Here is a 12173-nt window from a genome sequence, read left to right as displayed (position 1 = left end):
CGTTTCATGTTTTCATTGGGCTCTGTGCAAAGTCTGTACCAAGTCAGTTTGAAACTGTGCCTTTCAGATGAATTTAAAAAGGGCTGAAGCCAAGCGATGTAATCCATGCAAATGACTCTGCTACTGCTGCTTTCTCCATTAAACTCCTCAGAACTTGCAGCAACTATTAGGCTGTCATGCTGCATTTCCAACTGAGAGCTAGAAGACCTCTGCACAGAGCAAAGCACGCTGAAGCCCACAAATATTCTTTTGAAGATGTTTCTCTTAGTTAACAAGGACATGCGTCATTTTGAAAACACTTTGCTCAGAGGCTGGAAGTCTTTCACTTCAGAGCTAATCAAGTTGCATGTCTTTTGCATTTTAATTCTTTGTAAGTCCATCTCTTTCACACAGCACTGATTTTGAATGCCGTTCCTTGACACAACAAAGCTTCGTGAACCTTAGGTTTCAGCTTTCTGTAGAAGAAACAGAGCAACAAGCCCCTTGGTACAGCTGGGAGAAGACGCCAACAATCAGTGACAAAGGGCAGGAATATGAGTGAGAAGGCAAGGGAGGGTAATTGCCAGAAAGACAAATTTGAGTTCCCTGTGAGCAGGATGGCTTCTTCTATTCTTCTTTTATTCACTTCTATTTAACAAGTCTGAAGCTTCATCAGTTAAATTCAATTGTTATTTCTTTTTCCTAACTTCTGTTGCTTGTTGAATGTGAGTTATTCTAATTGATCCTTCTTTGGAGTCCACAATGTCCTATGTTCCCAAGCTAAAGAGAAAGAGAAGGGGCACCATGTTTCTCTGCTGCTTTTCCTTTATTGTTCACTTTGCCGCTTTCTCAGTATAAGGTTTGCCTTTATTTCCGGTCCTGGAACATGCTGTATATTGTTCTTTTAATTAATCTTTCTGCTGGGACATCTCTCACCCTGATATCCCAGTGAAGTCCCTGTGCCTTTTTTTGGAGGCTGGAAAGTTGCTGATCTGATACTGTCTTTGTTGAATATTATTTCTAATGTAGAAGCACTGTTGTTTGGAGGTTTTCCAGGCATCCTAATTATCTTCTTCCAGTCTCTGTTACAGCAATGACTAAAGGCAACGCAACTTCTGATCCTCTGCTTAGGATGTTGTATGGCTTTAGAAACAAAAGCTAGCAATGATGACTACCCTGCTGAGCTGGCTTTTTAGCAGGCTTTAAAAACCATGTAAAGCCCCACTAGGGTAAAACCACTTTGGTTTCCCAGAAGAGTCAAGACAGACAGAAGTAACTAGAGAGAGAGAGAGAACTGGGGAGAAATGATGTGGAAGAGTGTTGGGCTTGAGGGAATTGCATAGAGAAAACTTGGAGTTTGTTCATTTTAGGGGAACAGTAAAGCTGAGCCCTGTCTATGGATGGAGATATGTTTGAGCACCAACTCAGGGCCATGAAGTCTGGGGGAAAGGCTCAGCTGGTTTGCAGAGTTGTCTCAAATGAGCATGTACTTTGTAGATGAAAATACATTGGTATCAAATTGTCACACCTTACACATTCTGAGGTTCCACTGGCATTTATAAACGTGGTTTCTGAAACCTCAGTATAGCTAAACCTCTTATCAGTCTGACTGGGGACACAGGTGACACTGGAACATCAGATGGCATCAGCACACCATTGCAAATCATGATGATTATGTACCCAGACAGTTCACAGTCCCCAGAGGCAATATGGGGACTCAGGATTGTTCCTCTCCTGCTGCCCAAAGGACAATGGAAAGTCATGACAAATTGTTACAGGAACATGCAACACAAGATGCCTCTCAGAAACAGGGGAAAACAAGAATTCCTTTTTCCTACTTAGAGATCTTTGACTATAACCAGTGCAATGATTGTCCTGCACTGGTACGAATCAAGTGCAGGACTGAGCTTTCAGCTAAGGGAATAGGCTTTCTTTCCTGGAGTGTTTTAGTGTTTGACAAGACGTGGCTGAAATCAGCAATCATCAGAACATTGACCAGTAGGTGTGCTGGCTCTCGCTGGGATCTTCTCTCTGCAGACACAGCACACTTGCATTGCATTCACCCAGGAGTTGTCCCTGAAGAGCAGCTGCCTGCCTTCTGACCTTTGCCAGCTCATTATTTTCATTGCTCACCTGTATGTAGTGTGTCTGCTCCCTGCAGTGGCTTGTATTAATACCAAATACCATTTAATTACTAGATGCTGTCTAAAAGTCTGCCTTTCTTTCTGGGAGTGGCAGAAGAGTTCCTTTGGGATGGGTTCACTTGCCCATGCTTGCTTTTTGTTACAAGACCTGAACATACATTCTACTCCAAATGGTTTTGACTTTTCACTGTGATTTGCTAGTATGTAGAATAGGAAAGAAACCACATCTGCATTGTGCAGAGGAGCACAAAATGGAGAACCCCGGAGTACTGAGGGCTGAACTAATCCCTGAATCGAAAGGAATGCAGAAACATCTATGTGACACTACTGATTCTACCAGCACTAGGAGCTAGACTTGTTTTTTATGCAGAATCCTGTGCAGTGATGTGGGTATATCACTTTCAGATATGACACAAAGCTTTTAAAATCACACTTCATGAGCAGCGTAGGCTTTTAAAAAAATCTATAGGAAAATGTCCACTGTAAGAGTATCTCAAACTCATGCTTCTTCCTGCACAGGTTTGCTTTATGTTTCACATCTACAGCCCTTTTGTCCAGCTGCCTTTGGGAAGGGGTCTCCATATCTGACCCATCTTTTCTATGTGACTGCCCTTCTTTTAGAGTAGTCATATTCGTTGTTAATTGCTGTTTAACTGCTTCCATATTTTTAACCTCCAAACACCAGTACAGCTTTTCCCTAAGGCAAGACTTTGGAAGAACCTTTTGGTTTCTGAGGTGCTTGTTTGAGAGAAAAGTCTTTGGAATTGTCTAAAAAAGTCCATTTCACTTTCCTGGCCTGTCTTAATGAGCATCAGAAAAAACCTGAATTGTACTGGCTTGTGGGTTTTGGAAGGATTTCATACTTTTTAATATGCAGATTTTTAACTCACCTGACATTTCCCTCCCTCTCAGCTCTCCTTTCCTCCATCTCTCTGGTGCACTAGTTTGCATATTTTCACGGAATCATAGAATGGTTTGGGTTGGAAAGAACCTTAAGATCATTCAGCTCAAACCCCTTGCCACAGGCAGGGACACCTCACTCTAGACCATGTTGCCCAAGGCTCTGTCCAACCTGGCCTTGAACAGTGCCAGGGATGGAGCATTTACCACTTCTCTGGGCAACCTGTGCCAGCACCTCACCACTCGCATAGGGAAGAACTTCTGCCTTAGATCTAACCTGAACTCCTCCTGTTTTAGTTTAAATCCATCACCCCTTGTCCTATCGCTACAGTCCCTGATGAAGAGTCCCTCTCCAGCATCCTTGTAGCCCCCTTCAGACACTGGAAGCTGCTCTGAGGTCTCCATGCAGCTTCTCTTTTCCAGGCTGAACAGCCCCAACTTTCTCAGCCTGTCTTCATATGGGAGGTGCTCCAGCCCCTGATCATCCCCGTGGCCTCCTCTGGACTTGCTCCAACAGCTCCACGTCCTTCTTATGATGAGGACATCAGAGCTGCACTTTTGTTCTTCTCTGCTTGATTTTTCCAGTCTTCCTCAGTCCTGGATATTATTTTTCAGCCTTCTCAATTTACTGTCTTGTTAATGGATTATTCACTTTCTTTCCCAGATGATTAATAAAGAGATTATATAAGGCTTGTGCTGTAATGCTGATCCCTCTAGTATTCTTCTAGGCAGTTTTCAGCTACACACTTTGATGTTTGGCCTCTGGTTTGTTTGTATTATTTCTGTTTTGGAAGTTAGCTTTCCATCCAGGCAGGCTTAAATGGACTTTAAAGCAAAATGTGGTGTAAAAACAGTGTCAGATCTTTTAGTAAGATCCCAAATTACATCAAGCATGTGAAAGAATTTGTCATTTATAATAACATAAAGAAGTGTACAGTTTATCAGCTGCCAATTCAATATTTCTTCTGCTTTAGATTGTCCTTTAGAAAATCCTCACATGATTTTCCAGCAGCGAGCTAAAATCTGTGGTTCAGACTGTATCAACTGTAGGTTTCAATATTGGCACAGCATGGTGCGTACTGCAAATGGACTAGGGTGATGATATTTGCATTGTGAAACTTCAAGAAATTTGGTTGTCTTTCATGCAGATAAAAATGAGTCAGTTTGGGGAAGTTGCCTTATCAGGGTTTTCTGAATTCTTCTCCTCTAGGAAAGTATAAATTTGTATTTTGCAGATGAGTTACATAGGGATAGAAAACCAACCATGGTGCTCTAGCACGTCTTGTGCAACCTGAATCGTGCTGGCCAGAACTCCCCCACAGAAACTTGGCAGTGGATTTTATTTGGACAAAGATTTAATGCGATGGCTATTTGGTGATGTTCTGTCTCCTGTGATGTGGCACAGCTGACATGCAGCAGCAGTCCCTGCCTGTGTTACCCTGTGCCATGAGACAGAGATCTGTTTTTCAGGGGTTGAGTCTTAGTCTACTTGATGGAGGCAGAAAAGCAGCCATCGTTTACTTCTCAAACAGTGTCTCCAATGTGGCTGGGTATGACATCCTGTGGCTTGCAGTCTTGCCTGGGTCTGAAGGTTTTTGGTCTCCAGAAGTCCCTTGCGGATGATACCTGGGTAAAGAAACTGGAGTGGGTGGTTGATTGTGAAGAGGGCAGTCATGGAAGAAGCGCTACGGTCTTGCAGTGGTGTGTCTGGCCTCCTACCCCTGTGCAAGAGGGACACAGGATGAGACACACAGTACTCTGAGTCATCCCTTCCTCTACAGACTTCTTGTACCTGGGTGGCACAATGGGGTAAGCTTGGTGGCAGCCTGCACAGATGTCTGCTGCATCCAGCTCAGCTGGTTTTAAAGAAGGGATGTGATAAACCTGAAGTTGAACCTTGCTGTTTTCCCTTCTTTTTACAGAGGAGGTCATGCTGGCAGAGGAAGACAAGAATGCAGAAGAGAAATCTCCTCTGGATGGTAGGTTGTTTTGCTGTGTGGTTTTTCCTCCTGTGATACATGAGAGGTTCACTTGTGTATGCTGACATGGCTTTCCATTGTAACCAGTAGGGTGTGAGAAACGCTCTTGCATGCAGTTGGCATAGGTTGGGCTAAAGAGTCCCTTTTCCCATATCAGGTTTTTTTGAGGTTGCAGGTCGATGGTGAGCAGTTACGTGACATACCACCCTGGGATGGGGATCTGCCCTTGGGGTTCGTTGGTCCCTTTTCTGCCTGTGGGACCACACCAGCGTGACCGGTCAGCCTCTGCCAAGCGTGGCTGGCTGTGTCTACGTGCAGTTTGTGGTGGGGGTAGGCTACAGAGCGGATGCCAGAAGAGAAACGCATTCACCAAGAGAAGGCAGGGCTCTAAACCAAGGTTTCCAAATGGATCTGACAGAGAGACTAAGACCCCTGTTACTTGTAAGCAGTAAGACATAACAGGGTGTGGTGATCCTACCTTCTGATGTGTGACCCTAGTGATGCAGGATGGCTGGAGGTACCGAGCTTCGGATGCAGGCACAGCGAGGCTGCAGGGACTGCTCTCCCTGCGCCTCCAGACAGTTGAGCTCTTAGAATGCGACAGCCAGTCGAAGTTCAGTTAAAGATTCTTCCCTCTCCCTTTTCTGACCATCTTTCGTCCTCCCATGTCTCCTCCTTTCCCCTCCCCTCCCTTTCCCTCCTCTTTTTTTTTCTCCTCCCATTCACTGTCAGGGAGGGCCGCCTCGGAAGGGCCGATTCAACAAGGCACCGCACCGGCAGAGACTAGCAGCGGCAGCAGCTACAACAGTGAGTGGATTGCAAATCACCAGGGGCTTAGGTGGCACAGCGGGGCAGTGCTTCTTCCCCACAGCCCCATGTGCCCAGGTCACCGGCCATGTTTCCTGAGTGGTTTTGCACCTTAGTCCAAGCCACACGGCTCCTTGGGGCATCAGGCGTCCGGCTGCTGGTCCTCCTTGGCCAGCATGGTGACCTGTGCTCGGGGAGGACTTGGGGACGGAAGAGCTGGGGCTGCAGAAGATCAGGGCTGAGGTGTGCTTGGCAAATCTTCGTGCTTGCGTGCGGGTGCGTGGGGTGTGTGTGTGTTGTGGAAGTTTGTCCAGCACGTGGGTGCAGCCAGAGCTGTTAGTCTCAAGGTGAAATGGGCATCTGGAAGAGTAGTCTGTGAGCAAACTAGAGGTGGGTACAGGCCATGGAGTAAAGACCCAGGTATACTAAAGTTCACTCTATACTAGTAAGCTAAAGGAGCCCGGCAATGTTCCCAGCCTTGAAGCCAACTGCTATGGAGCAGCCCATATCTATGCTGGTAAATTATCTTAGTTGCCAAGTATTGCATCCAAGTTGCCTGAAGAGATGGCATGACCTCGTTGCTAAACACATGCAGGAGTTAACTGGGGGAGAAGATAGAGAAGAAGGTGTTAAATTCACACCAGGGAGCATTGTAAAACTTTATTCCCAGGGCTGGTTACACTCCAGTGCTGGTCCTGGACCTGCTGGAGTGTACTGGGACAGATGCAGCCTGCAGGACCCAAAAGCTGGTAGTGCTGGGACTGCAGATTCAGCCTACTGCTGGGTGGGGAAGAAAAGAGCGAAAGCACTTTTATTTGCAAACAAAATGGGATCCAGATCACAGATTCAGAGCATCCTCTCCTCTTTGAGCCTCTGAACCTGGGTGGCGGTCTGGGTGTTTCCTTAGAGTGACAGAATCACTAACACTTGCCCTAGCTGTGGAGGAAGAAGCACATCGGTTTCTCTGTCAAGGCAGGAGATTTGTGTAGAGTGAGGGGATCTTCTTGTCCAAACCTACCCCTGGGACAGTCGCTGCAGAGTGTGTGGTTTGCTGTGTGTGCCATCTGACCAGTATGTATCACCACACCGTGGGGTGTCTTACTGCTGATAGCAAATGGTGCTTAGTTACTGTATGTCTTGAAGCTGTTACAAAACTGTGTCAACGTGTTTTTTTCTGCTAGTTCTCAAGGTTTCACAGGTAGGTGGTTGTGGAACCAGTGTCCATCTTACCCCTCGTGCACTGGGTGAATGGTGCAGACCTCTCCAAGCCTTAGCCTACAGTTCTCTTTCCCTGTCAAGTAACACGATGTAGCAATGTTTCCCCTCCCCACAAGAGATGCTGTTGTACAAAGTGTGTTTTCAAAGAGTTATGACATCCTCAGAGGGAAGGAATTGTACACTGGGTGCTATTAAGAGGATGATTTGTGGCAGTTGCTTTTGACACAGCATTTCTGCTCCTTGAGGCATTGTTCTGCGGTAAACTCTTTCTGAGCACTGTAAATGTAACTTCATAATGGTGCACACTGTAAACAGCATTAATGTTTTTAATGGTTAGAAGCACTCATCTCATAATCCACCAGGGTTCAGAAAGATTCAGTGGCCCTGCCCAGCCTTTCTGCTGTGCTAAAAGGTCCAGCAGCTGCAGTGGCTCCCCCATCCTCCTGCATCTGCTGGGCTGAAGCGTAAGGATGCAGATCTGTGCCTGACCAAGCCTTCAACATCTGGAAGGTCAAAAAATGAAACCACCCTGGAATTAAAGCATGCAGAGGCCCTGCAAGGTTGTAGGTTGCCTAATTTGCTCCAGCTTACCCTTGTGTGAGAGCTTTGAGCTGGCATTGGGAAGTAAATGTTGTCCCTGGAGAGTGAAGGGAGGGGGAGAGAGAAGCCACTCTGAATGCTCACGGGGCTTTTTCTCTTTAATTTGCACACAGTGTTGAAAAGAGCTGCAATAAAGAAGAGCAAAAATGACCTGATTCATGCTGAAGAAGGTGAGGACCATTTCACAGACATTTGCTCCGTTGGTGAGTACTGGCTTTGCATTCCCTGAGGTTCAGATCTCCACCTGAACGTGTTCATGTCATGTTTCCTCTGAGCCACTTCTTGCCTCCAGAAGATGCAGTTTCAAGAAGGAGAATGATCACTGCTCTTTGCAACAGGACTCAACTTCCCAAAACAAAAGGCTTTGTGGCTTCACCCTGTCCCCACGCTGCCCTGCTCAGCTATTGCATGCTGCACCCTTTAAAGAGCCCTGCCTAAATGCTTGAAGACTCCGTGCTGTGTTGGCCATAGTGTGATTCTGCTTGGAACATGCTCATTCATGCTAATGAAACCCAAATATGCCAAATGGTGCTTCTAAGTCTCAGCTGATGAAGGAATGAGAGGAAGTAGACAGTCACATCTGCCGCTAATGCACAGCGTGTGGTTTTGCAGCCTTTGTTGTGTCAATGGTTCCTGGGAAATGCTGGACGGAGGCTCCAATTCTCTTGTCCTTGCCTTATAAGAAGATCTTAAGGCAATTCTCTACATTTTTAAAGCTAGATATGGAGATACCACACTCGTGTGCATGTAATTACCCACATACCTCCAATGCAGAGTGTGGCATCCTGCATAGGGTAGCACTGATGGTGTGAATTTGGCATCTTCAGCTCTGGTGAATAAGACACTGTCAGGCTACAGAGGTGCTGCTGGTGCTGCAGCTAGCAGAGAGTCAGCTTGCTCCTGAGACATTGCTGGGGGAGAAGCAAGAAGCAGGTCTGGAGTTGCAGGGGGAGGCAGGCTCTGAGTGCACAGCACCCCATATGAGGTGAGCTGCTAGGACATCAGCAGAAAGACCTTTTGGTTATGGGCTTTTACTTGTTGGCTGGGTACACATCTTCCGACTGCTTCAGAGTTAGCTGTTTTGCTTATTCCTGTCCCTGTTGTTTGAGTCTGTGTTCTGTTTTGCTGCTGAAGCAGCAGATGTTCTCATTATCTTTCAAAGAAATGTCTTGGCATCCCAGTTACCACAAAGCGGCAAATCCTGGATGCGTAAGAGGAGCAGCACAAACAGTACATTTGAGAGTACATGTCCATATATGCTTGCAAGCATGAGTGCCTCAAACACTCTTTGGAAATTTGGCATTAACATTTTAAGAGATTAGAGCTGCTGCTGGATTTGATTTTTTTGCCCTTTAAATCACAGAATAGTTCAGGTTGGAAAGGACCTTAAGATTATGTAGTTCCAATGAAGATCTGGTTGCAGGAATTGAACGTTGCTCAGCATGTTACTGACCCTATCACCCACTGTTGAACCCCTACAGTCACCCAGCCAGAGCAGACTGCAGGTTTTGTGAATAATTGACACTTGTATGAGAGGCTTGTTGCTGAAGGAGGACAAAAATGCAGCAACTGTGTGCACTTTTGTTGTGTTTTATTCTGAGCAGCTCGGATCCCTGCATGGATAACAAGGAATGGTCATTTTTGGAACATTTGTGGCAATAATTATGAGATCTTTGCACTCGCATCCAAGTCCCTCCAGGCTCTGGGCACCCATGCCACACAAACAGATCTTGAAATTCAGTGTTTCAGGTGGCAACGGATGACGGAGCATCTGGGCTTGTGGACAATCTGATGCAGAGCTGGGAACTATCTCGGGAGCATATGGCAGGGAAAATAACAGCAGTGCTTTCTACTTTCTGCAAGTGGTTCACCCACTTGGGAGAAGTGTTTTTGACTTTGATTCATGGAACAAGGCAGAAAAGAAGAAATGGATAAAGCAGATACTTGTGCAGGCTCCTGAAAAGGCTGAAACTCTGCATAACATAATCAGATCAGACGGGCAATTATGCATAAAGAATATGTTTTTGAGAGAGGGATTTTTGGATGGTTTTCTATAATGTTTTGCTGATGGGAGCATAAGGAGTGTGGAAGAACTAACAATATAATTACTGAGTGAAGATGCAGACCAGAGTGGTAGAGACTCTGACAGGTCTCTTGCTGGCCATTGACTGAATACATTGCACTTTAATTCAAACATAAGTACCTCAATGAGCCTTATAATTACATTATAAAGCTCTATAGTGGTAAAGACTTCCCAGTGTGTTGTCTGGAGTTGTTCTTAACATTTATCCTTTGCTTTCCTCCAAACTCTCAGCCTTTCTTTCCACACTAATAAGCGTGCAGCAGTAGATGGTGGCTCCTTCTGGTTTCCCACCCTCTACACGGCACCAGGCACAGGACATTCTTAATTGCCAGACAGTGAAGGTTGGAGAAGTGGGCGTTTTCTATGTAGATCAATTTAAATACTGCTGCTTTTCTTTTCTGGAAGATCATTAGAGCCAGTAGAAAGGGGGCAAAAGGACAGCAGACTATGGCCATGCAGATCTGAGAGTATAGACTGACTTGAATATCTGAGAAATCTTTATCTGCCAAACAGTATTACAATACGGTGTAACCTCTATTGTAACCTGTATTTCATCTTGTTTTTTTAAAGCAATAGATGAGTAGTATGATTTTGGAGTTTTTTTTTAACTGCTGAAGGCAGGATTACCAAACCAACAGAACATCACACTGAGCTTTTCCACAAGGAGCTTGTTCAAAGCCTGGCCAGGGTCAGCTCTGCATTTGGTATGTTGGTGGACAGCCAAAATGTGACATGGAGCAGAGAGCTTGCTTTCTATTGGGAACACAGCACAGCACGCTCTTGTGTAGCTGTGAGGCTTGGAGAACCCATTGTCGTCACATCTGGATGCTTCAGCCTTTCTATGGGTGCTGTGTTTGATGTTATTGCAGGATAAAACAGGGTGAGAGTCCCACCCCTGCCAAGGGTTGCAATAAGGGAGCACACTAAAAAAATTCTGCTGCCACAGCTTAAACACTTTGTTCATGTAACTCAGCCACCTCCAGCGACAGCCCATGCAAGTCATCTGCTCTTATGGTGCTTTGTCCAAGACAGGACCATGTGCGTCTTGCTCAGCCTTACTTACTGGGAGGCTCTATCCCATGATGGGGAAGGAGAATAGCGTATTATCTTAGAATCATAGAATGGTTTGTGTTGGAAAGGACCTTAAAGCTCATCCAGTTCCAACCCCCTGCCATGGGCAGGGACACCTTCCACTAGAGCAGGTTGCTCCAAGCCCCATCCAACCTGCCTTCCCTTCCTTTCCATTCTTCCAGGGATGGAGCATTCACAATTTCCTTGGGCAGCTTGTTCCAGTGAAACAAAACATCTTGCCACAAGCCCTCTATGAGCAAGGTTTGCTAGCAGTCTCTGAGGGGTGCCAGCACAGCAGGAAACAGGTAGTGGGCAGCCTGCAGCAATCACGATTTTCGCTGCTGGCAACGGTGCCTGTGGCTGTTGCAGATGAACTCCAAGGGATACATGTGTCTGACTAACTTGTGCTGATTTCTCCTGCCTCAGCACTGGCTGGAGATTGCCTTTTCATCATTCATTTGAAGAGTGCCTGCTGCCACAGGGGGAGAGCTTACATTAGAAATCATTTCTTCCGTCAGCTTCCTATTGTTAAAACATTTGACTCTTTTCCAGGTTTTCAGACTAGACTCAAAATGTAGCTGATACAGGCAGAATTGATACAAATGAGTAGCTGTGCCCAAAATATGAAGTGGAGAGGCACATTGAGCCCTCTGCTGTAGAAATACGCGAAGTCAGAGGGTGAAATAAGGAGACTTCACTCAGTTCAGTAGAAAGGGCCGGGTCTTTGCCTGGTCCTTGGAGTAGGGGAAATAGGGACTAACTTTCCTGTTGCCAGCTACCCGGCTCCAAGAGGATGTGATCACTACGAGCAGTGATACCACTGTGCCAGGTTCTTGCAGTATCTCATCAACCAGGAACCCAAAAGTTATGAGTCAAACTGGGACATTCAAGATTGCTTCATAGAGTTGGATGCCTGTTTTGTTTAGATAGTGGAGCTGGGCATTCATTCGTGAAGTCCTAAAATCCCAGCCTTCATCCCTCACGATGTCATTGCAAGCAAGAATCCCTTGCTCAGCCCATAGTCAATGTGCCCAGCTTTCTGCTCAGCTGTGTTTCTGGTGCTTGGGTGTGGATCTGTGTGCCCAGGAACATCCTCCAGCCTTTTGCTGGCTGGGATGTGGTGTGGTGACTCTTCTTTCTATGCCAGGGTCTCCTTTTGCCCGTGCCAGTTTGAAGAGTGGCAAGAACGAGAGCTCATCCTACTTCAGGAGGAAAGAGAAGATGTTCCGGTTCTTCATCCGACGCATGGTGAAAGCTCAGAGCTTCTACTGGGTCGTCCTCTGCGTGGTCGCCCTCAACACACTCTGCGTTGCGATGGTGCACTATGACCAGCCAGAGAAGCTCACCACTGCTCTGTGTGAGTACTGGGGTCTCCATCTGTCCTCTGTCAAG

The 12173-nt window shown here is 46.1% G+C and overlaps 1 protein-coding gene across 19 annotated transcripts in view; it reads left to right on the top strand.

Moving 5' to 3' along the window:
* Positions 1–12173, top strand: part of CACNA1B (calcium voltage-gated channel subunit alpha1 B) — a 310494-nt gene that overhangs the window by 155625 nt on the left and 142696 nt on the right. For 11 of the 19 annotated variants that reach the window (XM_030507166.1, XM_030507160.1, XM_030507158.1 and 8 more), the window contains exons 9-12: positions 4946–5002; positions 5735–5809; positions 7741–7830; positions 11929–12138. In XM_030507166.1, coding sequence (XP_030363026.1) covers positions 4946–5002; positions 5735–5809; positions 7741–7830; positions 11929–12138 — 432 coding nt within the window. The remainder of the gene's footprint in view (positions 1–4945; positions 5003–5734; positions 5810–7740; positions 7831–11928; positions 12139–12173) is intronic. The other 8 variants (XM_030507163.1, XM_030507164.1, XM_030507169.1 and 5 more) reach the window with 3 other exon arrangements.

This window comes from Strigops habroptila, chromosome 15 (assembly GCF_004027225.2).
Source record: "Strigops habroptila isolate Jane chromosome 15, bStrHab1.2.pri, whole genome shotgun sequence".
NCBI classification, from domain to species: Eukaryota; Metazoa; Chordata; class Aves; order Psittaciformes; family Psittacidae; genus Strigops; species Strigops habroptila.
The sequence above is the reverse complement of the archived record's forward strand: the minus strand, read 5'-3'. Positions and strand labels throughout refer to the sequence as shown.